This window comes from Sorex araneus, chromosome 6 (genome assembly GCF_027595985.1).
Source record: "Sorex araneus isolate mSorAra2 chromosome 6, mSorAra2.pri, whole genome shotgun sequence".
Taxonomy (NCBI): Eukaryota; Metazoa; Chordata; class Mammalia; order Eulipotyphla; family Soricidae; genus Sorex; species Sorex araneus.
In genome coordinates this window covers 74,338,435-74,365,866 of record NC_073307.1, presented here as the reverse complement: position 1 = coordinate 74,365,866, position 27,432 = coordinate 74,338,435, and the positions used below count along the sequence as shown (strand labels likewise).

At 40.1% G+C, this 27,432-nt stretch overlaps 1 protein-coding gene across 1 annotated transcript in view; it reads right to left on the bottom strand.

Moving 5' to 3' along the window:
- The window catches only part of DNAH9 (dynein axonemal heavy chain 9), a 570,390-nt gene that overhangs the window by 191,431 nt on the left and 351,527 nt on the right, over positions 1-27,432 (bottom strand). The window contains exons 44-48 of the mRNA XM_055143580.1: positions 25,478-25,640; positions 14,076-14,199; positions 3,476-3,618; positions 2,941-3,102; positions 2,312-2,545 (exon numbers count right to left, since the gene is read on the bottom strand). Coding sequence (XP_054999555.1) covers positions 2,312-2,545; positions 2,941-3,102; positions 3,476-3,618; positions 14,076-14,199; positions 25,478-25,640 — 826 coding nt within the window. The remainder of the gene's footprint in view (positions 1-2,311; positions 2,546-2,940; positions 3,103-3,475; positions 3,619-14,075; positions 14,200-25,477; positions 25,641-27,432) is intronic.

Genomic DNA, 27,432 nt, shown 5'->3' with positions numbered 1-27,432 from the left:
CATTTCTGAGGAAATAGAATAGAAGTAGATGAATAGAGAGGAATGTTACAGGAATACAGTAGTAAGAGTTAAGGTCTGAGAGTTAAAAGGGCAGGATTGAGGATGCACCATGGAAGCCATTGTATTAAGAAATGATATATTTGCATATACATATGTATAAATATATGTATATATATTTTATTTTTGAATAGTAAAAACAATATGACTTGAATCACCTTTAAAATTGATCTCTCTGGTTACTTAGCTGATGGTTAGATCATTAATTAGTTTGGAGGGGGAAAATAGAAAATTAGATTAGGTAGAAGGGAATTGTGACAATCTGGGTAAAGTTATAAATGAGTGATTACATAAAAAAAAAGAGTAAAACATGGCAAGATTCTGGAAATTGAAATTAGAGTCAACAGTGGTTTTCTGAGTTTGGGTACAGAATATGAGAGAAAGACAGACAAAGAGTAAATCACACCAAAGACTGACATGAGAGTGGTGGTAGGTCAATCAGGTTTAGGATAGGGGAGACATTTAGTTCAATTATTTGAAATAATCTAGAATAGAAGTATCTCAATTTAGATCTTGAAAATGCATTATTCAGAAAGAGAGATACCTAGAAAATAGAAAGCTTTCATTCTAAACTGAGAAGGAAAGGATCTACAGTAACTTTCCAGTTTCTAGTGGGAGTAGATCATTCCTTCAAGTAGAGAATATTAGAGAAGGAACTGAATCTGAAATTAGAGAAGAAACTGATGCTCGGGCATGGAATAATTCTCCAGTAGCTTCTTAGCAGACTGGAATAGATGATACAGCTAGGTAATTATGGCATAACCAGGATTTAATGCGTTAAGTAGAAATCACCCTAACCAGGAACATCACAATTTTATGTTTCCTTCACTGTATACACAAAGACTCAAAATCTGTACAAAGTAATACTTTGACTGCTGATGGTGAGAGTATTATTAATGAATAACATTAATGTAATATCCTCACATAAGTATTTTGCGAATTTCCACGTGAAAAGTGGGTTGGAGGTAGAACAAAGGTTATTTTATGCAGAATATCTGAGACACATGAGGTTGGTGGAGATGCAAGAGGAAGAAATGAGAAATGTTTTAGAAATATGATAGTACTGAATCCTGGGATTTTATTTTATGCTGTTTTCAATAAATTCAGGAACTTGGATAATCATAAATTATTCAGAGAGAGGATGTGATCTTTTTACAACAGAAAAATTTCCAGAATCTGTATCTGTGTATCTCAATCTTCCCTGATCCAAGTAGGGCTTTTGAAGTGACACAAAGAGAAAGAGACTGATGCCAAAATTGCCACATATCCATTTGTTAGAATCATTGAGTTTGAACATATTTTACCATGCCTTAGGATTTCCCAAGCAAAAGAAGGCAGTATAAACCACAAGAACTTGTTACTTCACACTATATGTCAGAAATCCTTTAGTATTCCATATATGAATCAAGAAGCTTAAGTATGTAATAAGAAGCTAAAGGATGTCATAAGAAGGAAGCTCACTAGAGTGATCTCAAAGGTAAAGTTCTTTGTAAATGAATGAAAGGCTTAGATTCATGCAGGAATATATTATGTCCAGGAATTAAACTAATTTGTGCAAAAGCATAAGATTTTACCACCCCAATGAAGAGCCAGTTCTGTTGTTGTTTAACTGAACACACACAGATAAAGGCCATCAACAGAAGAGCAATATTTGGAAAAGCTGAGACAGGCAGAAAATATGTTCTATTTGTTCCCAATTATCAAAAGTAGAGTATACATTGACTAAGATTAATTGGTTTCATTTGGAAGCTTAAGTAGAAAAAATAGACAAAGATAGAAGCCTTATTCTGATGGCTTATTACTATAAAATATGTGGGAAAATACATGAAATGAGATAGTTAAAAAAAAGAAACGGACTGACAATGGCTCCTTGACAAATAATACAGTAAGACAAAGTTAAAAAAAGAAAATCACTATAAACCCACAATTGTTTCATGCAACCACAGATATCTTGATTTTGAAGAGGAAAGAGAAATGGTTGAAGAGGAAAGGGGAGTGAAAAAGCTTAAAGAGCAGAGGTTAAGGTTATCAGGGGAAGATAGCAGATTTCATGAGAGAGACCAGATAAGTTCTTAAACTGATAAAGAGAATTCTTGAGAAAGTTGTTTTACTTTTGACACTTTCCAGTTGTACTGTGACTTCTGGAAACCTGTACAGTTATAGTTCCAGAATTTGACTGCACCCCTCCAGTTCTCGGGAAGGGGCTACTCCCACTCCTAGCTCAGCTGTGAATAGAAGGCATTCTGTTACTTGCCTGGGCAGAAGTGCTGTAGAGTTTCAGTAGCCCATTCTCGAGACGCTCCATTTTAGATTTGAGCTCTTTCCCATTTCTCTGCAGCAAGTTCTGGTAGAGTCTGATGAATTCCAGGAATGACTTGGGAGTTGTGTAATTGTAGCGCTGCTCATTGTTCAGATAAGACAGGGATGCTTGATTGACACTTGTGTGGACAAAAGCCATGAACTGGCTGATTGACTGTTTGACTGTGGGCTAAAATCAAGGAAATAAAAAAGGAAATAAAAACAGGAAATAAAAAGATATCTCTCAAGGTTGGGGGTAAAGGTCTGTTTTAAACTTTCCTCCACTACATGGAAAGTTATGCTCTCTCAGTTTTAGGTTTTTGGGTTTTGGCCCACATTTAGTGGTGCTCAGGGCTCACTCCTGGTTCTACACTCAGGGGTCACACCTGGCAGACTTAGGGACCCATATGGGCTGCCAGAAATGAACTAGGGTTGTAGAATGCAAGGCAAGTGTCCTGCTGGCTGTTCTATCTCACAGGTTCCTGTGTTCTGTCTTTCTAAGTCAGATTTTTAACCCAGAAATTGTGGACATGATATTTCTTGTCCCCTGCTGTAGATAGGGTCTTGAGAAATCTTTTGCCTTACCTCAATATTTTCTGCCTTCTGCAAAAAGCGGAAGCTGACCGACTCCAGTGCCTGCTGAGGCCACTCATGGAACCAGTCAATGGCTGTGCAGTTCACAATGGCTGGAAACTTCCTGCTCCGAATCCTTAACTTATTTCCCACAGGGGAGAAACAGAGAGTCACCTGACAAGTTAAGAGGGTGTGAAACACCCAGATGTATGAGAAGAGTATTCATAGAGACAGTTTTAGCCTTAGATTCTTTATTTCCCAGAAAGTTGGGAAGCACATCCAAAAGAGATTTAAAAAGAAAAATACCCTCCAAATAGCTAGAAAGGCTATCTAGCAAAGAAACAAAGAATTCTGGAACTGCAAGAGGCCAGAGGGCTATGGATAGCTATGAAGCAGGGGCGGAGGGCATTCTTGCAAAGGTGCTCAGATTGCAAAGGCGCTGTGCCCTTACTACCCACTCTACTATAATGAGGCCAGCTGTGTTCTCAGCAGAGCTCTCAAAATCATCTCTGGTCCTTCTGCTACTGGGCAGTAAATCCTCTAATACCTTCAGTTGTCTTCGGACACGATCTATAAAGAACTTCCAGCAGTTCTCTCTGTTATCAACCAGACCTTGACTCTTGACTTCATTGCTCAAATTGCTTATGATGGTTTCCACTTCATCATCAGAATAGAGATCCGGGATCTCTCCTGGGAAGAAATAGGACACAGTTGGCATCTTGAGCATTTTTCATACTGTGCAGTGTGATTGGTCATGGGTGATTATTTTATATAGGCAAAAGATACACTTTTTTAGGAGGTTATACTCCAACACTCTTGATGAAGCTAGAAGACACCTTATATATGGCAAACCCAGCTTGGAAGAATAACACTTTAAAGAATGAAATCAGTTACATGGGTCTCTCTTTTATATGGGTTAGCAGTAGTAATATGAGTGTGTGTGTGTGTTTTTTTTTAAAAACCAGCATTTTAAAGAGTATTTTTAAAAAACCGTGTAAAGTTTTTTATTTACCTACTAATATTAGTCTGGAGCGATAACACAGCGGGTAGAGCACTGGCCTGGCACGCGGCGGACCTGGGTTTGATTCCTCTGCCCCTCTTGGAGAGCCTGGCAAGTTACCAAGTTACGGAGACTGGCAAGCTACCTGTGGTGTATTTGATATGCCAAAAACAGTAACAACAAGTCTCACAATGGAGACATTACTGGTACCCGTTCGAGCAAATTGATGAGCAATGGGATGACAGTGATACAGTGATACTAATATTAGTACAAATTTTGTTCATGAGCAGCTTAATATTATCAGAAAAAATAAAACAGGTAAAATTACTATGAGACCACAGATTAAAAAAAAAACTGTGAGAAACAGATATGTCCATTTAAAAGAATGAGATTTCACTTTCTATTAGAGGGAGAGAGCAGATAATTCCTTAGAATTTAATATATGAGAAGGATACTTAAATCAATGGAAAAAATGAATAATTCAATAAATGGTATTAGAGAAATTGAAATCTGGAAAAATGTTAAATTATGTAATATACCATAACAATTCTAAAGAAATCAATATTTAACAATAAAAATGACAATGATAGGAAAATCAAGATAGATAATTTTATAACATTTACATGTGGAGGGACTTTACCTATATTTCAAATTTGAATTCTTCAAATTATATTTTGATGCATGCAAATTGATAAATTTGACTATATAAAAGCTTTAAAAAGTTGTGTGGTAAAAGCACTATCAGTAAATAACATTAATAAAATCCAAGGGACAAATTAAGAAAATATGTTTTCATATTTAAAGATAGTCTTGGGGTTAAGAGAGAGATGCTGTTTCCATATGACCAACCTTGGTTTAATACCAAGCACCTCCTGTGTAATCCTTTCACCTACACGTTAGCAGAAGTGACCCCTGAGCAGAGTCAGAAGTAATTCCTGAGCATCTCCGGGCATGGAACCCCAAACAGAACAAGTCAACAAATCAACTCCCAAATAAATAAATATAAAGAGATGAACTCTTCCTCATACCATGTGCAAAACAGTTCAAAATTAAATGAAGGAAGGTGTAAGACCTGAAATTACAAAAAATATAGAAGAAAAAGGCAAAATATTCCATGGTATTCCTACACTAATGCCTTCAGGACATGACTCTCTTGGCAAGGGAAAGAAGAGCAGATTAAATCGAACTAAAAAGATTTTGCACACCCCCCAAAAAATATCAGTGGAATAAAAAGATACCTTCACGAATAGAAAGAAATATTTGCACATCATACCTCCTACAAGTGGCTAATATGCACAAGTATAAAGAATTCCTAAAAAAGAAGAATAAGACAAATAATCCCAGCACAGTGAAACTGGGCAGAAGACAGTTCTCCAAAGAAGACTTGAAAATGGCAAAAAATATGAATTCAACCTTATAATTATTTCAGCATTATAGTTATAATGTTTATAATCATTATAATTAGTTCAATATTAATAATCTTCAGAAAATATAGGTAAAAACCATCAGGTTATACCTCTTAGTGTAGTTATTTTTTTAAAAAATGAGATAATACTGATGAGCCTTGTACACTATTGGTTGGAATATAAACTGGTACAGACACTATTAAAAACGTTATTGAGGTTCCTCAAGAAATAAAAATTAAAACTATTGTATGATCCATCTAATTCTTCTGGTATACAAAGGGAATAATATTAGTTTCTCAAAATAAGGGCTATAGCCTCATTTTATAAACATTAGTCATAGTAGTCAAGGTTTGTGCCATGCGGGACTCATAACAGATTTTATCAGTTCTCGCCTTCCCAGCTGTCTCTGGGTTGGCAGAGGCAGACTGGGAGAAAGTGACCATCTCTCTCCTCTCTGCTTCACTAAGACAACTGTGTGGGTCCACTGACTTCAATAGTTTCACAGCACTGGCCCAGCCAGGAGTTTCATAAAAATGTTATATGCATTATCACTTAAAAGGTCAAAATTTAAAGCAAATTGTCATGAAAATGTTGATTCACTTTCTTCCCTTAATTTGACAAACTTGATTAAATTTGCATTTGTTAGGGTATTTCACAGTCTGCACTTAAAATTTTCTGTGCCACAGTGTCAAGATGAAATAACCCATTTCAGCCTCATCTGATTAAACAGAGGCCAGAGAAAACTGGTAGGCAGGTGAAACACGTAGCCTCTGTTGAGTTAAGGAATTCGTGGGGCAGGGTGGGTAGGAACCAGAGACATCAGTGAGATTGTCAAGAACTGTTTCATTTAGCATTGAGCTTATGGGAACTTTGGTGGTCTGTGATCCTTCCTCCTTTGTTTGATACTGATCTATTTCCTTATCTATTAAAATTTAGGACTCTCCAGCAAGAACTTGTACCCCTTAGAACATCTATAATAATACAGTCTGCCTCGGTCTTATTTGAAAAGGGAGCATTTCATTCTTTCAGCAATGTTTTACTATTTTTATATCCAAGTTGCTAGAATTGCGGAGGCAATCTACTGTAGTCTACAGGCTAGTTCTGGCCTACTAGCTATTTTCATATGGAATAATAAGAATTTTAAACATAATTTTAATGCAAAATAAAAACTCTAGACATAATTTTAATGGTTGAAAAAATAAATTAAGTAATATTTAATGATGTAAAAGTTTAAAGTTCACAATTTTAGTCTGTAAAGAAAGTATTATTGGCTACAGATATACTAAATAATTTAGGTTAATTTCACACTGCAGTGACAGAGTAGTGGTGACAGAAGCTATATGGTCTGCAAAGTTAAAAATAATTACTTCCTGTGGGAAATATCCTCTTAAGCAAAAACTCCAAGGTTAGATTATTCTCAGGTTGAAATAGTGTAGGTCTTACAATACAAAAGATTTGCAAATATGCACCAGGAAAGAATAAGAGATACAGAACAAGCAAAAAATTGTTCCCAGGAAAAAGTAGTATTAACAGTTTAGGGTCTTTTAGATGCCTGCTAATTGGCTAGTGAAATACACAAGCCTCTGCTTTTCATGTACCTATTGTATGTTGCTGTACTCACTAACAGTCCTTGATAGCTCAGTCAGCTCCCACCTGGGAGACAGAAATTGTATTAAATAAAAGGTCTTTCTTCAATTTGGACAGGCCCTGTGTGTTTGTCTGTCTCCTATGTGTTTGCCTCATTCTCTGTGACAGACTCCCAGGAATGGAAATGGAAAGTGCCAATCCGATTGACTTCAGACAACTCTCTGACGGTAAAACAATGATCTTGGTTTACATGATACCCTGAGTGCTAAATGTTGCAAGATCCAGAGGGAGATGCTCCACCCCAAATGTATAGTATAGAGATCATTGGCATGTGAATAGGGTCTAATCCTAAGTATGGGATGATGATTTATGGAAGAAGGAACTTTTGGTTATAAACCATTCCAGCAGGCTTAGTAGAAACTATGTGCTACTCAACTTTGAGCACATTTTATAGATAATAAATTAGCAAACTGTCACTGTCATCCCGTTATTCATCGATTTGTTCGAGCGGGCATCAGTAACGTCTCTCAATGTGAGACTTATTGTTACTGTTTTTGGCATATCCAATACACCACGGGTAGCTTGCCAGGCTCTGCCGTGCGGGTGCGATACTCTCGGTAGCTTGCCGGGTTTTCCGAGAGGGGCGGAGGAATCGAATACGGGTCGGCTGTGTGAAAGGCGAACGCCCTATCGCTGTGCTATTGCTTAGCAAATGGTTAATTAATATGTATATAATTAAAAATGGTCTAGTCTGAGTCAGGAAAGATAAATATTAAGATTGGAACGATTTTGCAGTGATATGTAAGAAATAAGTGTTTGAAAAAGCAAAAGAGAAATGCCAATAAGGTATCATAAAATAAAATAAAGCATTGATTTGAGTTTATGAGGAACATAAATGGCGAAGGGACATTTCTTCTGGAGCCAGCTGGTTCTTGTCAGTAGGTAATGTACTGAAATAGGCTTCTAAATCTCCAAAAAGCTAGAGGCACAAGTGCAACAGGAAGCAAGGGAATGGTTCCGTTTTGCCCTGTAGATTTTATGGGGATTTGCTGGTCAGGAGTTGGTTCAGGGACCAAGAGAAAACAAATTTTGTAATAATTTCTTAAATACTCAAATTTCTTTTTTTAATTCTTTTTTACATGATCTCTATAGTTATTTTCCTTTATAAAATAATTGAATGACTGTGAGATAAGCAGGTATAAAGTTGTTCATGATCGAGTTTCAGTCATACAAGGTTCAAACACATCCCTCTACCAGTGTACATTTTCCACTCCTAGTGACCCTGGATTCCCTCCTCTTCCCCCACCCCTGCCACCTCCAACAGCATCTCCACGGGAGGCACTTTTCTTCTTCCTCTTGGGCATCGTGGTTTACAGTAAAGAATGCTAAGAGGTTATCATGTTGGTTCCTTTGCCTCCTTTCAGCATTCAGTTCCTGTCCAGAGTGATCATTTCTATCTCTAATAGCTATACATTGTTCAGAGTATAGCAATAAGTAAAAACTTTAGTTCAACTAGGGCCTACAATTTATGCATCATTTCACCAACAGCCATTTGGCCCTTTTAAAGACCTTGGGACCCAAGGTAGATGAGTCAAAGAAATGCCTCATTCGTTCTTGATTTGGGGAAGGACCCTATTTCTTCTGTATTTTTTTTTGTTAATTAAATGAGCAACTTAGTTCAGTTAAAAGTTTTTCTGCGCGATTTCACTTGCCAGTCTGTAATATACAACCTGGATAAACAGTGTGTTTTGAAATATTTGGTTGGTAATCAAATTTAAGATTAATATGCTAAATTACTTTCATGGTTGGGCAGGAGCAACAGCACAGCGGGAAGGGCATTTGCCTTGCACGTGGCTGACCCGGTTCAATTATACAGCCCCTCTTGGAGAGCCCAGCAAGCTACCAAGAGTATCCCGACTGCACAGGCAGAGCCTGGCAAGCTACCTATGGCGTAGTCAATATGCCAAAAACAGTAATAACAAGTCTCACAATGTGATGTTACTGGTGCCCGCTCGAGCAAATTGATGAACAATGGGACAACAGTGCTACAGTGGTACTATCATTGTTTGATTTTGAAATTGGTATTAGAAAACCAAAGGCTGAATCAGTCAGTTAAAGAAGTTTCGAGCATTGTATGACTAAAACATAAGCAAGAAAATATGTAAATCTGTAACTGTACCCTTACGGTGATTCACTAATAAAAAATAAATAAAATTAAAAAAACATTAAAAAAAGAAGTATAAAAAGAAATGATAGCTTATGGCATGAGATCAATAGGTAATTGAAGAAAACTGTTTTTGAGTCAAGTTAAAACAGTGGAATTTACTCTCTGTTCAGTTATGTCTAACCTAATAGGATTAGATAAGGAGAGGCAAATGATTTAATGGCCATATAACCTACAATACCATTTTATTATCTCTATTGTGTTAACTACGAAAGTATTGTGATTACAAAGCTCTATAAAAGTCAAATATTAAGGTGGTGTAGAATAACTTAGCCTCGGGTAGTTTAGGTTTATTGGGTTACTCTCGTTACAGTGCTCCCACTCCTCTGTGTTTATTTGTAACTTCTTTCTTAGTGTTCTGTTGACTTGCAAATATTGTTTTTCTCTTCTCCTTGAGTCCTTTGCATAGTTTATTCACAGCAAGTCCTTTTTGTATGGACACAGGAAGACTTAACAAAAGTTATGCTTTTGTAACCTGGGAGTCATTTGACTCTACATGATATTTTCCTCCTGGGCATCTGTTCTCTTGACCTAAGCCTCAGCTGCCCTTACTTCCTAGCACCCCCAAAATCAGGGTCCCAATGAGGGACGAGACGGACCCAGGGCAAGCGGTGAGTTGTGTGCTACCCTGGCATCGAGATGGGCCTGGCCAAAGTGCCTAATGCTTAACTATAAGTTAAGAGCTTGATCATGGACAAATGTTGTCATGATCCAAACAGTGATAACTAGATTTGGACCCTGCTAGGGTGAGGATGATTAATCTGGCCTGAGTGCTGTGGTCTGAGTTTGTGGCAAGATGTTGCCAGGAGAGCTGCCTTGCAAACCTCAATGTATCTCTTGCTATGTCCATGCAAAAACAACTAGTATTAAGATGTTAATGAGTGTTTGGAATGGGGAGAGGAGAAAAAACCCTTAAGAGGTATTTTGCCTACTGGAAGTCAGGAAGGGCTTTAAACCGCCCCTAGGTTATGTTCCCTTTAAACCTGACAACCCTCAGGAAGGGCTTTATTATGTTGATTTTGCTACCTGGCTGGGTGTAACTTAGGGGCAAGGGCAGAGAGGAAAAAGGGAGGAGAGAGATGGAAAGAGGCTGCAGTTGACCCAGAGAAAGGATGGAGCTGGGAGTGCGGGAGATGAGAAAGATGGAAGATTGAATAAACTGTAACTAATCAGCAACTAGCTTGGTCCTCGTTCTTCCTTCGCCTTTCCTTGACCACCGGCCGTCCTGATCCAGTCCACACACTGCGGTTCCAGAGCACCGAACGCGGGTGGTGAGACAGAGCTGCCCAGAGACCCCGCGCCCCTTGGCGTGCTTTAGTTTATTACAAGGTGGTGGGAAGATTCTGAAGAATCCCTGCAATTCTTTTCTTTTCTTTTCTTTTCTTTTTTTGCTTTTACTTTTTGGGTCACACCCGTCAATGCTCAGGGCTGACTTCTGGCTCTGCACTTAGGAATCACTCCTGGTGGTGCTCGGGGGACCATATGGGGTGCTGGGAATCGAACCCGGGTTGGCCGCGTGCAAGGCAAACACCCTACCTGCTGTACTGTCGCTCCAGCCCCAGAATCCCTGCTATTCTGTCTTGACTGATAGAAACTTTTTGATGGAAATTTAGATCTAAGATAAACACTGTAGTGACTAAGGGAAAAAAGGGAAAATGATTAGGAGATAAAGTAAATATTTTTATTGCATTTTAACTTTAATGTGTATGTAAATATTAGTTTTTTATAAAAGTTTTTTTTGAGGGGAGGGTCATACCTAGTGGGGCTCCAGGATTACTTCTGGTTTTGTGCTAAGGGATCACTCCTGGAATTGCTCTGGGGACCATATGGGGACCAACTGAGTGTAAAACAAGAGTCTTGCTTGCTGTTCTGTTGCTCCGGCCCTGGTACATGGAAGTCTAGAAATGAAAAATGTGAGCTTGAAGTGCCATAACTTTGGAGTAGGTGTATTATGTTAAGGGTTCACAGGGTAAGACTCCAGAAATTCATTTGAATATGAGAAAAAAAGTTTTTGAAAACAAAAATTACTTAGTTGGGGGATAAAATTTCAATTGGTAAAAGTGCAACAAGGCTTCTTTATTTCATATTATTTTACCAGAAGGTGATTTGGTTGAACTGGAGCCAGCTGAAATACATGGCGGCATGGCTGGAATGTTTAAAGTTTTTTTTTTATTATTATTGTTTAATTTGGAGCCATACCCAACTGTGTTCAGGGCTTACTCCTACCTTTGTGCTCAGGAATGTCTCCTGGTAGTGCTTGTTGAACCATATACTGTAGCAGGGATCCAACCCAGTCGGTTGTGTTGAAAGGAAGCGTCTCACAGGCCAGTGCTATCTCTCAGGCCCCCAGAGCTACTAGTCTTTGGAAACACTATTTTTATGTATTTGACTGTTTTAAAAATTAGACAGTTGAGGGGCCACCTTTAGGGTGGGAGGGTTGTTTAATGTCTCACAATTTAATAAATAATTAAAGGTGAGTCCAGTGTTGTAGGTGAAATACAGTTGTAAAGGTGGTGGAGTGTTAAAATACAGTTTTTGGAAAAGAGGACTGCAGGAGAAAAGGTTTTAGCAGAGGCAAACTCTTAAAAGAGACAATTCAAATGGTTTGTTCTCTCAAGCCTTGGATATGTATCTTTCTTTGCTTGCTTGCTTGCTCCATCCTGGAGAAACCAGAATTCTCTCTTTAACACGTATTCTGGTGTCTCTCCTCTCACATCTTTCTAAGTAAATGTCATTTGGTAAAAACTATCTTGCTTCACAAACGAAAACACAAATCAAGTAGGGGGAGTTTGAGAGGAAACGCAGATGTGGGGTCTGTGTAAAGCTTGTAAGCACAATCAGTAACCTGGAACTCCTAAAGGCTGCTCAAAGAGAAAGAGAGCAGGACCTGACCTAGACGCCGTATTTCCCAGAATACTCAGTGCCACAGCATAGCCGTAGCACCTGTTTTTCAGTAATAGCAGCATAATTAAAAAAACCCACTAAACAGACTGTTGCATACCACTGTTTTTTTTTTTTTTACAAAAATTTTGTATAATATCTGTAACATTCATGCAGTGAAATAAGAAAACTGTCTATGGTAGTGACAAAAAAGGTGTGGGGAAAGGGTATAAAATTCAAAGCAGACCATGGCTCTGAATCAGTGACGTTCCTAGGGCTCACAGGGCGGGAACCACCCTTCAGGTATTCTACATCCGACGTTGGTTCAGACTAAAGAGATACAATTTGATTATGGTCCTTAAACTTTATAAACGAAAAGGTAGTTCAGTCAAAGAGCCAGCGGATGGACCGTGGACAAGCGGGCGCTCAGGGCTGTGGGGCGTGTAATGGGAGCCGGAGACAGTTTCACTCAGGAACATTTATCTGTTCACTGGATTTGTGTTTGTTTAATTTCTTCTCCCCTGCCCTCTCTTTATTTTTGTCTATTGGGGGCCCTCTTGGGAAGCTCAGGACTCACGCTGGCTCTGCGCTCAGGAACTGCTCCTGCTGGTGCTGGGGTCCGCGGGGGATGCCGGGACGGCGAGCGCCCACCACGGCCTACTGCTCCCGCCTCTGGGCTTGTTTTCTTTTTCTTTTTTTTTTTTTTTTGGGTCATACCCGGCGATGCACAGGGGTTACTCCTGGCTCTTCACTCAGGAATTACCCCTGGCGGTGCTCAGGGGACCATATGGGATGCTGGGATTAGAACCCGGGTCGGCCGCGTGCAAGGCAAACGCCCTACCCACTGTGCTATTGCTCCAGCCCCTGGGCTTGTTTTCTTAACCACATAAAAAGGTACTTGTGTAGGTGTGGGATTTTGTTTAAGATCCAGAAAATAATATTTTCCCTTTAATTACTTTTTTATATCTTATGTATGCTTATATATACTTTATATAAAATTATATATACATCAAACACATTTTTATATAATTTACTTTATATAAAGTATATATGAACTTTATATATTATACTTATATCTTATAAATACATTGTTTATAAAGGTTATATATACTATGTATGGACTGGAGCGATAGCACAGTTGGTAGGGCGTTTGCCTTGCATGTGGCTGACCCGGTTTGATTCCTCCACCCCCCTTGGAGAGCCTGGCAAGCTACCGAGAGTATTCTGCCCGAACAGCAGAGCCTGGCAAGCTACCCATGGCATATTCAATATGCCAAAACAGTAACAACAAGTCTCACAATGGAGACGTTACTGGTACCTGCTTGAGCAAACAGATGAACAACGGGACAACAGTGCTACAATGCTACATACTTTATATAATATTATATACACATATATAGTTTTTTTCTGGAATGATTGACAAATCTTGAATTTTTAAGCAAATAAGAACAGTAGGGTAACAATAATTGAGTTTTCCACTGAAGACTTTTTGTAAATATATAGTAACAGAGCAATTTACAGCCTTTGTTAAGGTATTTGAAAAGCAAAGAAAATCATGCAGAGATATCTACTCCTGCTTCTACTTTCCTTTTATAAAGTTTTGAATACTTGATTAGTCAAATTGGAAATGTAAGCTTGCCCAATTATATAAGTTTTCTATATGCACATTCTCAGCATGTATATATCTTCCTGATAATACCCAACTAACCAGAATTATATTCATTCTCTGATGTCTCTGTGTTGTGTATAGATAGGAAAGATAAAGTCATATACTTTGGCTTATCAAGTCACCAGGTGCCTTAACCTATGCTCCTAATAATCTGATCTAGTATCACTAAGAGAACCCCGAGACTAATGTTTTGTTTGCACTGAAGAGAGACTGGAGATCTTGGAGAGAAGGCCCAGCACCAATCCTGCTAAGGAACTTAATGAACCAGTCTTAGACGGTATCATTTCTCCCCACCCCTGTTCCTTTCTCTAGCCTCCACCTAGGAATGCTGGAACTCCAGGAAGCATTATTAACAACATTCAAGGGCAAAGAGTCTCTTACCAGATGCCAAGAGATCATTAATGAGCACAAGAAATTTCTCATCAGCCACTTGAGCATCTGTCATGAGAAACACGGTGCTGAGATTCTTCACTCCAGCTTTCCAGCACAATCCTGCCAGGTCTACCTGCAGAAATGAGAACGATCTGAGAGATATCCAACTCACAGTTTAGGAATGGAAACATTTCTTATCTACTTCCATGGGAAAAGAGCAAAATGGCAGTGAGAGGTATAGAAGATGGCCATCCTGCATTGAAAGGCAGAAATATATGTCTTAACTCCAGGCCTCAATCCAAAGAAAGCAAAATAAATAAAGTTAAACTGACAGTTCGTGGTGCTTCTGCATTTGCAAATTAACCACAGCTTACCAGAGTGAGTGACTCTTCCTGGTCTTGAAGTCATATGAGCCATGGTCACTGACTTGGAAGATAAATATGTCAAGTACGAACTGTATAACGTCTTCTTCTAACTCACTCCAGAGGAGCCAGAGAGAGAATACTGTGGGTTGGACATAGGCCTTACATGTAGCCAACCACAGACTTGATCCCCAGAAACCCCATATGGTCCCCCAAGCCCTGCAAGGAGGTAGTTGAAGGCCTGACATAGCTTGGTGTAGTTAAAAAATGAAAAACAAAACTCAATCCAGAAAAACTTACATTGGAACACTATATGAAGTAACACAGAACAATTACCTAGTAAGGAAGTATATACCATCAAAACTGGAGCTAAATAAAATAAAGTTCTAAGGTTCCTATACCTAATTAATTTTTTTCCTACTAATATTTTTCCCTGCTACTTGAGTCAGATATTCTGGTAGTTATCCATTGCCATGATAGCTTTTTTTCAAAATATTATAATCTAGCTACATCCAAGCTATAATAAAAAGGCAAGATTTCATATTTTCTTATAGATAAGTAGTGTTACATTATGTATGTGCCACATTAAAAATTATAATCCAGATACAGTGGTGTTGATGGTTATGGCATTGAGGTACAAAATTATTGAACAACACACCATCACAAAAGCGTGCAGGATCTGCCACCACAGCCTTTATGTAATTTCCAGTCTTCCTCTTCATTCCCCTTTTTTCCTTCAGCTACTTTATAGTTTGAGTTTATAATCGAAAGCCCAGGATTTTTCATGGTTTCACTTTTATTCCTTTGTTTTATCTCTCTGCATGCCATAGTGGAGTAAGATGCCATCTTTGGTATTTGTCCTTCTCCCTCTCATTTTTTTATTAACATGATAGCTTCCAGTTTCATCCATGGTTGGAATAGCAAGATTTCTCAAGCAAGGTTTCATTTTTTTCCTTACAGCTGCATAGCATTTCATGTGTGTATATACTACACCTTTATACATTCATCTGAAATTTAGATTATTGCTATATCCTGGATATTGTACTACTTTTTTTCAAATTAACATTTTTGTGCATGGGGGAATATATGCCGAGAAGTGTAATCACTGGGTCATATGGGAGTTCTAGTTTTACATGGAGCAATAACACAGTGGGTAGGGTGTTTGCCTTGCATGCAGCCCACCTGGGTTCGATTTCTCCGTTCCTCTAGGAGATCCTGGCAAGCTACCCTGAGTATCCCACCCACACAGCAGAGCCTGGCAAGCTACCTATGGCATATCCGATATGCCAAAAACAGTAACAACAAGTCTCACAATGAAGATGTTACTGGTGCCCGTTTGAGCAAATTAATGAGCAATGGGAGGACAATGCTATAGTTTTACATATTTTTTTTGGAAAAAAATCTCCATACTGTTTACCTTAGAAAGGGAGCAAGAAATCTCTTTCTCTCTCTTCTTTCCTTTGCTTTCCTCCCCTCTTCCCTCCCTCCCTCCCTCCCTCCCTCCCTTCCTTCCTTCCTTCCTTCCTTCCTTCCTTCCTTCCTTCCTTCCTTCCTTCCTTCCTTCCTTCCTTCCTTCCTTCCTTCCCTCTTTTCTTCCTCCCTTCCTTCCTTCTTTCTGCCCTTTCATTTTTCCTCCCTCCCTCCTTCCTTCCTTGTAGGATAACATAGCTTCGGGTAGTTTAGGTTTATTGGGTTACTCCCGTTACAGTGCTCCCACTCCTCTGTGTTTATTTGTAACTTCTTTCTTAGTGTTCTGTTGACTTGCAAATATTGTTTTTCTCTTCTCCTTGAGTCCTTTGCATAGTTTATTCAGAGCAATGTCCTTTTTGTATGGACACAGGAAGACTTAGCAAATGCTATGCATTTTGACTCTACATGATATTTTCCTCCTGGGCATCTGTTCTCTTGACCTAAGCCTCAGCTGCCCTTACTTCCTAGCAACCTCAAAAGCAGGGTCCCAATGAGGGACGAGATGGACCCAGGGCAAGCGGTGAGTTGTGTGTTACCCTGGCATAGAGATGGGCCTGGCCAAAGTGCCTAATGCTTAACTATAAGTTAAGAGCTTGATCATGGACAAATGTTGTCATAATCCAAACAGTGATAACTAGATTTGGACCCTACTAGGGTTGGGAGTGATTAATTTGGCCTGAGTGCTGTGGTCTGAGCCTGTGGCAAGATGTTGCCAGGAGAGCTGCCTTGCAAGCCTCAATGTATCTCTTGCTATGTCCATACAAAAATAACTAGTATTAAGATGTTAATAAGTGTTTGGACTAAGGAAAGAAAAAAACCTTAAGAGTCAGGAAGGGCTTTGGAATGCCCTGCCCTCAGGAAGGGCTTTCTTATGTTGATTTTGCTACCTGGCTGGGTGTAACCTAGGGGCAAGGGCAGAGAGGAAAAAGGGAGGAGACAGATGGAAAGGGGCTGCAGTTGACCCAGAGAGAGGATGGAGCTGGGAGTGCGGGAGATGAGAAAGATGGAAGATTGAATAAATGGTAACTAATCAGCAACCAGCTTGGTCCTCGTTCTTCCTTCGCCTGTCCTTGGCCAACGGGTGTCCCGATCCAGCCCATACACAGCGGTTCCAGAGCACCAACGTGGGCGGTGAGACAGAGCCGCCCGGAGAGCCCGCAAGTGCACGCGCCCTTCAGAGGGAGAGCTTTAGTTTTTTACACTTCCTTCCCTTTTATCTCCCTTCCTTTTTTCCTCCCTCCCCCTCCCTCCCCCTCCCTCCCTCCCTCCCTCCCTCCTTCCCTTTCCACTCCTTCCTTCCTTCCTTCCTTCCTTCCTTCCTTCCTTCCTTCCTTCCTTCCTTCCTTCCTTCCTTCCTTCCTTTTCTTCCCTCTTTTCTTCTTTCCTCCCTTCCTTCCTTCTTTCTGCCCTTCCTTTTTTCCTCCCTCCCTTCTTCCTTCCCCCTCTTTCCTTCCTTCCCTCTTTCCTCCCTTCCTCCTTTCCTCCCTTCCCCTCCCTCCCTCCACCCTTCCTTCCTTCCTTCCTTCCTTCCTTCCTTCCTTCCTTCCTTCCTTCCTTCCTTCCTTCCTTCCTTCCTTCCTTCCTTCCTTCCTTCCTTCCTTCCTTCCTTCCTTCCTTCTTCCTTCCTTCCTTCCTTCCTTCCTTCCTTCCTTCCTCCCTCCTTGCCTCCCTCCACCCCCCTCCCTCCCTCTTTCCTCCATTCCTTCCTGCGATGAGTACTTCTACCATTGTACTGAATAATTTTGGAGATAGTGCTTATCCTTGCCATAAGGGATGCTTCATATAAGAGGGAAGGTTTTCAATTTCTCACCATTGAGTATGAAGTTGGTTATGCATTTGCTTTAAATCACCGTTGCCATTTTTAGGTCCATTTTTTCTATCTTTATTTTGTTGAAGGTTTTACCATGAATGGTTGTTAAATTTTGTCAAAAGATATCTCTGCATCTATTGATATGGTTACATGGTTTTATCTTTCTTTTTTTAATATGGTGTATTACATTCATTGATTTGCTTATACTGAACCATCCTTGCACCCCTGGAATGAATCTTACTTGATCATAGTGCATTTTCCTATGTTCCTGTTTATAAGTTACTTAATTTCATTCACTAAGATATTGTTAAGGAATGTTGCATTAATGTTTGACAGGAATATTGGCTTGTCATTTTACTTTTTTGTAATATTTCTTTTTGCTTTGGGTATTTGGGTAATGTTGGCATCAGACAGCTATTAAAAAGTGTTCCCTTTGATATCTTAGGAAAGCTCAATAAATATACATAGTATGCTTTCTTTGAAGGTTTGTTAGGATTCACTCTTGTCTAGACCTGGGCTTCTGTTCTTGGGAGATTGAGTACTGTTCCAATTTCCTTACTTGTGATTGGTCTGTTCAGTTTTCTACTAGCTTCTGATTTAATTTTGGGAGATTGTGTGAGCTTTTGAATTTTGAGATGATTTTTGTAATTTTTCCCCTTTCTTCTCTCATCTGATTTTTCTTTTTTCTTTTACCCATGAGTTTAGCGAAGGGCTGCCAATCTTATTTAATCTTTTCAAAATTTACATCCAGATTTTATTAATCCTTTCCTTGATATTGTTTTCTTGATTTCTATATATTTGCATTCTACTCAAATTTTTCTTATTTAATTCCATCTACTCATTTTAGGATTCATTTGTCATTCTCTCTAGGTTATCATGCTGGAGGCTAATTTATTTGAACTTTTTTCTGTTTCCTGATGTAACCCTGTATTATTATGAACTCCCCCCTTTACTGTTTTTTTCTGTGTCCCATAGGCTCTGATAGTTTATAATCTCATTCTTGTTTGCTTTTAGAAATACTTTTAAGACAGTTCAGTCTCCAAAACCTGAAGTTTTCTACAATGTTATTTTCATGATTAATTTCTAGCTTTATGGCTCTGTGGTTTGTAAAAATACTTAATGTAGTCTTGCTTTTATGGCTTTGAGGACACTCAGATTGTGCCCGAATGTATGATGTATCCTAGAAAATGTCCCATGTGTGCTAAAGAATGTATATTAAACCTTTGGTGGGGGCAGTGGGGGGCAGTCAGGGGGTAGAGGGTTCTGTATATGTCTGTTACTTGGTTCTTCCAATTCCTCATTTAGAGCTCGTCTGCTAGCAGTTACATAATAAATGTTGTTTCTTCATTTGGTGCATATATGTTGATAAAAATTCCTGTTGGTCTCTTGACCTCTTAGCCAGCATGTGATTTCCAGTCTTGTCTCATTAATTCCTTCTGTTTGAATGCTATTTGTTCTGATAAAATATAAAATTCCCTGATTTTTTTGGTCCATATTATGCATGGTAATTTTCCGACTTTCAGTGTGAGCTGGTGGTTATGTGAGAGCTCAGTTTTTTCCCTCATAGGCAGCAGAGTTGGATTTGTTTCTTGATCCATCTAGTCATTCTGTCTTGACAGGAGAGCTCATTCCGTTGATGTTTGGAAAAATTATTAACATCAAAGAATTTGTTGCATTTTGCATGAGGATTTTGTTTAGTTTTTTTTTTAATATTGTCTATTCTTTTATAGGTAGCCAGTATTCTTTGTAGGTATGGTTTAAATGTAGCAAATGTCTTCAGCTGTTGTTTGAGAATACTTTTTATCACTCCTTCAAATCTGAGTGCTATACTTACTCAGTAAAGTTTTTATAGTTAATGGTTCTCTTCCCCTTCTCTTCCTTCTCCTCCCTTCCCTTCCTTTCTCCTCCCCTCCCCTCTCCTCTGTTCCCTTCACCTTCATTTCCCATCCCAACCCTCCTCTCTCACTTCCTCTTCCCCCTCCCCTCCTCTCCCCCTCCCCTCCCCTTCCACTCCCTTTCCCTTTCCCTTTCCCCCTTCCCTTCCCTTCCCTTCCCTTCCCTTCCCTTCCCTTCCCTTCCCTTCCCTTCCCTTCCCTTCCCTTCCCTTTCCCCCTCCCATCCCCCTCCCCTCTCCTCCCCTCCCCTCCCCTCTCCTCCCCTCCCCTCCCCTCCCCTCTCCTCCCCTCCCCTTCCCTCCCTTTTTCTTTCCCATAATTTTTTATACTTCCTGGGAACTAAGGGTATTCTTAACACGCTCATCAGTGATCTATTCACAAAATCAAGTTAGTGCCTATGGCTCTACTGATTTCTGGTAGCCCCAGATTCCTTGCTCAGATGTCTTAAATCCTTGCAAATCCGTCTGATGCCTGGTTTTGATTTGTGTTCCCTGGAAGACAACACAGGATTTGTGGCACTTGCATCCTATAGATGCTATAGCACCAAGCTCTAGCTTGTCTGGCATCTGGCCCATAATTTATGGATGGAGTGTCTGACAGTTCATCTGACATCATAGTCCAACAGACATACGCAATGTGACTGGAAATCACAGCTCTTCAGCAGGTTGATCTTTACAGCAACGAGGAAAGTTTCGCATTTGTCAGTAGTCATTAGTGGGTGACAGTTCTGCACCGCAGCACGTTGAGAGGCTTCACCTCCAGTTTCTGCTACTATCGCTGCCTCTGTGATGGCAGTCACAGTTGATTTTTTTGAAATAGGTGCTCCCAACTGTGGCTATTTCAGATATTTCCAAATAACTGCCACTGGCTGTGCTGAGTACAGTTTCCAATCTCTTTCTATCACTATCAGTATAGGTGAAAATAATGAAGCATTTTAAACCTTCGTACTAGGAGTTCTCCATTTTAGGTTTGAGATCAAACCAATGCACCCACTCTGCTCCCTTTAATTCTAATCTGGCTGCCACCACAAATTGTCAGGCAACTGTCACTGAAAGGTAAGGCAAGTTATATTGGGGTGAATGTAACTTAGCAGGTTAGCGTTATCTCAGGGTGGGGCTGAGACCGAGTCTGTTTGAGCAGAGCTGGCTCTGACTCAGGGTAGGTGAAGCAGAGGTTGGGATCCTGGGTGGCTGTTCCTAGCCTTACTAGGTCTGCCACATTACCCTTTGTTGAGTTTAAGAAGTCCTGAGACTTTGAGTCTTGTGAGATGCAATATAATAAGTGACTCTGAAAAGCCCAGTAGCTCAGAAGTATGTAAGGTGGTAGTTTGGGTCAGGGCTGTGCTGCATCAATTTAGGAGGTGAAATCTTGGGGGTGGGATGGTAGGGGGTGGTTAGTGAAGACCACAACCCTAATGGCTTGGCTCCCTCAGGAAGGGTGGCTTCTTCTCAGCACATGACCAGCAGCTTACCATGTTGTGTTGCTAAGACCCAAGTCTGTTTGGTGTGGTTTGGGTTTTAGGGCCACAGCTGGCAATGCTTAGAGCTTACTCCTGGCTCTGCACTCAGGAGTAAGTCCTGGTAGTGCTACTTCATTCTCTGTCTGGATCCCACTTCAAATCTCCTTCTGGTTCTGGATTTGCCAGTCTCCTCTTACAGTCTAGTTAAATCCCAAGACATGAGGGGTTAGGGTAATAATTACACATATGTGTGGTCATACAATCAACCGAGATAAAGTCTTTCCCTCAGGGAAAGCTGCTTCTAGGACAGAGTCTCATTCAGCAGGACTACCCCCCCCAAGAACGAAATCCCATGAGTGTGTTTCTTCTCTCCTTGTCCAACAAACATTCATAATATTAATCATATTGTATGGACAGAGTAAGAGACACATTAAGGTTATAGAATTGCTCTCCTGGGGTCATCTTGATCTCAGGCCGGATTAGTCTTTCCTATACCTACCCGCAGCCATGCTTCACATGTTCGGATGAGCCTCATGCATGAAGGTACTGGCAGGGGAACCCAGGTGTGTGGGATCTGGGACTGAGACCTCCAAGCCTGCTCAGATCAGGACTGGCCCTTTTCCGCCCAGATTCCCCATTTCCCAGTAGCTAGGCGGTCACATCCAGGGACTCTCCCTGGCGCCGTGGAATCCCATCAATGGCCAGCATCCAAAGACTTAAAAGCAAGCTCCCAGAAGTGACATCTTATATCCTACTTCTCCCTCTGGGAGAACCTGGCAAACTGCTAGGAGTTTCCTGACCACATGGGACAGCCTCGCAAGGATCCTATGGTGTATTTAATATGCCAAAACCAGTAACAAGTTTGGTTTCATTCCCCTGATCCTGAAAGAACCTCCAATGTGGCATCGTTGGGAAGGACGAGTAGAGAGGCTTCTAAAATCTCAGGGTTAGAACGAATGGAGACGTTACTGAGACCACTTGAGAAATTCAACAATCAACAGGGATGATGATGATGATGATGATGATGATGATGATCCCTAGCAGGATCCTTATTTCGTTGTTACTTTTGGATCATAACAGCATTTGTCCATGACCATGCTCTCAACTTATAGTTCAGTATTGTGGTGCTTTGGCCAGACCCATTTCAATGCCAGAGTAGCCCACCGCTTGCCCTGGGTCCATTCAGTCTCTCGTCGGGACCCTGCTTTTGGGGTGCTAGGAACTAAGGACAACTGAAGCTTAAATCAAGAAAGCTGATGTCTGGGAGGGAATATTATTCAAAGTCAATTAAATCCCAAGTTAAAAAAGCATAATATTAACTGTCTACCTGTGTCTATACAAAAAGGACATTGCTTTAAAGTAATTCAAAAGATATAAGGAGAGGAGAAAGGCATATTAACTTACAATACAAGTTCAGTGTCCTAGAAGGATCTGACCTTACAAGTTAATGGAATCTGATTAGGGACAAAGCTGATTAACTCGTTAGGGAGGAGAGCATAGAGAAGGGGTTACAGATAAACAAAAGAATGGGAGTGACTCAGGGGCACTGTGATGGGTGTGACTCAATAAACCTAAGCTCCCTGTGGCAAGGGAAAAAGGACAAACCAATGTTAGGCCTAAAATATTTGAGCTATATTCCAGCAGGATGCCAAGGATCGAAACCTGTCAGCTTCATGCAAGGCAAATGTTCAACATGTTGTACTATCCCTCTGTCCCTGCCAAGTCTGTTTTTGATTTAGTGATTGCAGGTATAAAATTGATATCTTGTATGCCCTTTGCAGTCAGCTCCCTCCCACCTTACTTGGTGCTTTCTGTAAAGGACCTGCCTGCTTTGCTCAATGTGGCGCTCCTTTTCTCTGTCAGCCTGTACTTCTCCCTTCCTCCCACCCAGAAACCAATGTCTCCTTCCTCTGACTTGAGTTTTCCTAAGGCAGTTGCCGTATTTTTCAGTTAATTTTCTCAGTGAGACTGTTACAGCTGGCTATGCTCTGTTCAGGTTTCATGTGTTCTTTATTTGATGCCACAGAAGGGCTCACAGAACTGTTTATTTTTGGTTATCTTGGCTATAGTTGATATGCCAAAATTTCTTTTTTTAAAATTTTTTTTAATTGAATCACCATGTTGAAAGTTACAAAGCTTTCAGGCTTAAGTCTCAGTTACATAATGCTCAAACACCCATCCCTTCACCAGTGCACATATTCCACCACCAAGAACCACAGTAAACCTCCCCCCCACCCCCCGCTCCCCTAAATTTCTTTTGAGACTGTACTTTGGATTGTTTCCAGATGTGAGCTATTGTAGATAATGCTGCAATGAATATAGGTGTGCATAAATCTTTTCAAATTATTGTTTATGCTATCTTGGGATAGATGTCATGAGGAAAATATGGGAGTCCTGCTTTTAATTTTTTGAGACGTCTTCACATTGTTTTTCATAGACATTAACCATACAACATTCTCACCAACAGTGAATGAGCATTTATTTTTCATCTTTTCTTTGCCACACTCGCTGATCCTGGTCATTTTCCCATTAAACATTTTCACATAAAACATTTTCCATTAAACATTTTCACATAAAACATTTTCCATTAAACATTTCATAGTATGAGATAAGAGCAACAAACTTCCTTTCAGATTCATGGTTCACACCTATTTATGGAATTGTACATTTATAGGATTATCGAAAACAATGTTTCTTAATCTCAGTAGAATAATCTCAGGGATGTTTTGGAAAACTCCAATGCTAGGATACTCCTCAAACTAGTTTAGTAGGAATTTCTAGTGGTGAATATGGATGTCAGCATTATTTGAAGAGGATTCCAGCATATAACCAAAGTCCAGAAAAACTATTATGGATAATTCTGCAAAAGCATAATTCATATATTACTATCCTGTCTTCTAATTTTTTGCTGTGTTCAGGGATAACTCCTGACACTGTGCTTAATGATCACTTGTGTCTGTGCTTAGGGGACTATGTCCAATCCTGAAAATTGAACTTGAGTTGGCCGAACAAACACCTCAATCCCTATACTATCTGTTCAAACTCATGTCTTCTATGTTTTTTGAAGTGTTAAATATTAACTAGCTTTTTTTTTTTTTTTGCTTTTTGGGTCACACCCGGCAATGCACAGGGGTCACTCCTGGCTCTGCACTCAGGAATTACTCCTGGCGGTGCTCAGGGGACCATATGGGATGCTGGGATTCGAACCCGGGTCGGCCGCGTGCAAGGCAAACGCCCTACCCGCTGTGCTATTGTTCCAGCCCCAATATTAACTAGCTTTTAAAAAGTGTTAAATATTCACAATAATATTATGAAGTGTCATAATATTCACTACCAGGTTATACTGATAGTGAATATTATGAGAGCCTGGCAAACTACCCGTGGCGTATTCGATATGCCAAAAAACAGTAACAATAACAGGTCTCATTCCCCTGATCCTGAGGCACCTCCAATCGTTGGGAAAGACAAGTAAGGAGAGGCTCCTAAAATCACAGGGCTGGGACGAATGGAGACACTACTGGTGCCTGCTTGAGTAAATCAATGAACAACGGTATGACAGTGATACAGTGATACAGTGATATATGCCAGGCATTTAGTCAATCACCTAGAGGTTGAGTTGATATCATAGCAACAATGAGCACCTTTTTTTTTTTTTTTTGCTTTTTGGGTCATACCAAGTGATGCTCAGGGGTTACTCCTGGCTTTGCACTCAGGAATTACTCCTGGCGGTGCTTGGGGGACCATATGGGATGCCAGGGATCGAACCCGGGTTGGCCGCATGCAAGGCAAATGCCCTACCCACTGTGCTATCGCTCCGGCCCCGCACCTTTTTTTTTTTTTTAAACTAACTGAGAGACTCTGAATGCTGATGGGTAGGTTTAGCTCAGTCCTCCCTAAAATTCTCTCAGCAAAAAAAGGAGCAGCATCCTAATAAAGATCTTCATAGTTCTCTGTCATGCCTTTATTATTGCCATAAACGACAGGGAGGTGCTGCACAAAGTGACCTATGAAGGCTATATATAAATGCCTATTTCCTCTTCCCAGAGCAAAACTCATGGGTCCTAAATCTGATATTTTAATTCAGGAAATATTAGCCAGTGGTTATTGACCTGTCTTTCTGAAATATGAATTTCTAATAAAACTTGGGCAGACTGTCAGAATTCCTCATAAATCTAGTAGAGTTTTAAGGAAGGCCTAGGATGAACTTGATATAGACATGCTTTCAGTTTGGGGAGAACATACTATAACTAGACATAACTAGACCAGCTGAGGTCACACAGTTTCCGACCTTGGAAAGGCTAGTGTGATCAGGATGTTTCTGATGAGGAAATAGTCTTCCCAGGCACCATGGAATTGGAGAACTAATGAAAGAAGAAGGATATTGTCACCTCCCCTCAGCCACCCAACCTACTTACCTTAAAGTCAGGGATCTGGTAACCTTTCCTCAGGGTGATCTGGAATATGTCCATGGAGCTGATGAAAGCTGCAAGCCTGGTCAGACTCTGCTTGCCACTCCCACCAACACCAACCAACAGAGCATTTCCCCGTGGAGATTCCAAGATGCGGCTGATATGGCAGCTGAAGAGAAGGAAGCAGAGGCACTGGGCAGTGTCAGACTGAAATTGTCAGGACCATCCAAAATGGTCTGAGAATTAGTACCCTCGAAGGCCCACCATGGGCTGAGTTCTGAGAAATGAATTAATTAGTAACCATAACTGGTTTTACCTTCTTGCCCAAGGATTTTCATCAAGTCACAACCTTCTGTGAATTAGTAGTAGTAGAGGAAGAATTCTCAGAGCCAGGCATGACTAGAGGTGTGGAATGATAGATGAAGAGGCTTATACTCCTTCCCAGCCCAGTCAAACCTGACTCTATCACATCCCACTACTTTATTTTATCTTACCTGTTTTCGTTTTTATGTAAGATAATGGGGCAGAAAATTGTAAATCTTACAGTTAGAGAAATGAAAATTAGGAAAAATCAGGAAGTCTAAAAATGAAGAAGGAATAGAACTTTTTATCTTAGATAAGAAGCACAAGTGGCCTTCTGGGTACCAGGACTCTGCCGACCTTCTCCCTCTCACCAAGGTGAGGCTCAGGATAAAAGATCTTGACCAAGGACCCTTAGTGCTTCCTCTTGCTAATTCTAGCCCCTCAATGAGGGAGTTGCACTGTCTGACATCAGCTCTAATTCTCTCAGCCCAGAAACCGTGTTCACGTGAGATTATTACTAAACACAATTTTCATATTGAAGCCAGTGGATACAATGACCAGACTCCACTGAACATAAACAGTCCAAATATCTCAGTCAACAAATGGAATGACTATTTAAAATACTATTAAATTATAGACTAATAGCAGTACCTGGTAAGAGAAATAATCTGAAAACAGGTATTATCAGAAGCTCTCTGTTCTAAGCAACTAAACATATCAGTTCTTAAATAACTGGGGACCCATACATCCAATATAAGCCACATAAAAATCAACAACAAAGAAACTAAAGAACCCAATTGCTGTGTCATACAAAGATAGAAACTTGAGCAAATCCTCAAACCCATTAAAATCCTCGAGCCTGATTTATAAGGACCTGAAATCAAGATTATCATACTGGCAGCTAAAATTAAACAAGTATTGGCTAGTGAAATTAAGCAATCACTAGATGAGAAATCCAACCAAGTCAAAGAAGAACTGATTCACAAAATGACAGATTCCATACAAAATGAACGAAATGAACAAAAGAATATAAGCCATAGTGGCAGAATTGCACAGGTAGAGAACCATAGAGAGGAAGTTAATAAAATGCAAACTAGCATTAACAGGGAAATGGCAAAAGAAAAGGCACTAGAATGGGAGAAAATGTAACTAATATATAGCAGCAAGAGGAATCTTCTCCAAATTATAGGAATATCAGGAGAGGAAAATGGGAAAGTAGAACAAGTGCTGGGAGAAATCATAAAAGAAATTTTCCACTCTCTGGAGGGAAGCTGATGTGTAGATCCAAGAGACCTAATGATTACCAAGCAAAGTAAGCCCCACAGAACAACTCCAAGACAAATAGTAAACAAAATGGTAGAATTCAAAGGGAGAAAAGTCTTCTTAAGGCTTCTGGAGAGAAAAGAACCTTAAATATAAGGGAAACAATATAAGAACAATCACAACAGATCTCTCATATGTAATACAAGAGAGTATAGAGTGTAATGACATATTTAAATTACTCAGTGAAAAAACTTCCATTCTACAGTCCTCTACCAAGCAAAGCCTCATATAGATGGGAGGGAAGAATCGAAGCATTCTCAGACAAACAAGAGCCGACAGCATTTGCTTTAATGAAACTGGTCCTGAATGAGATACTCAATGACCATTTATAGAAA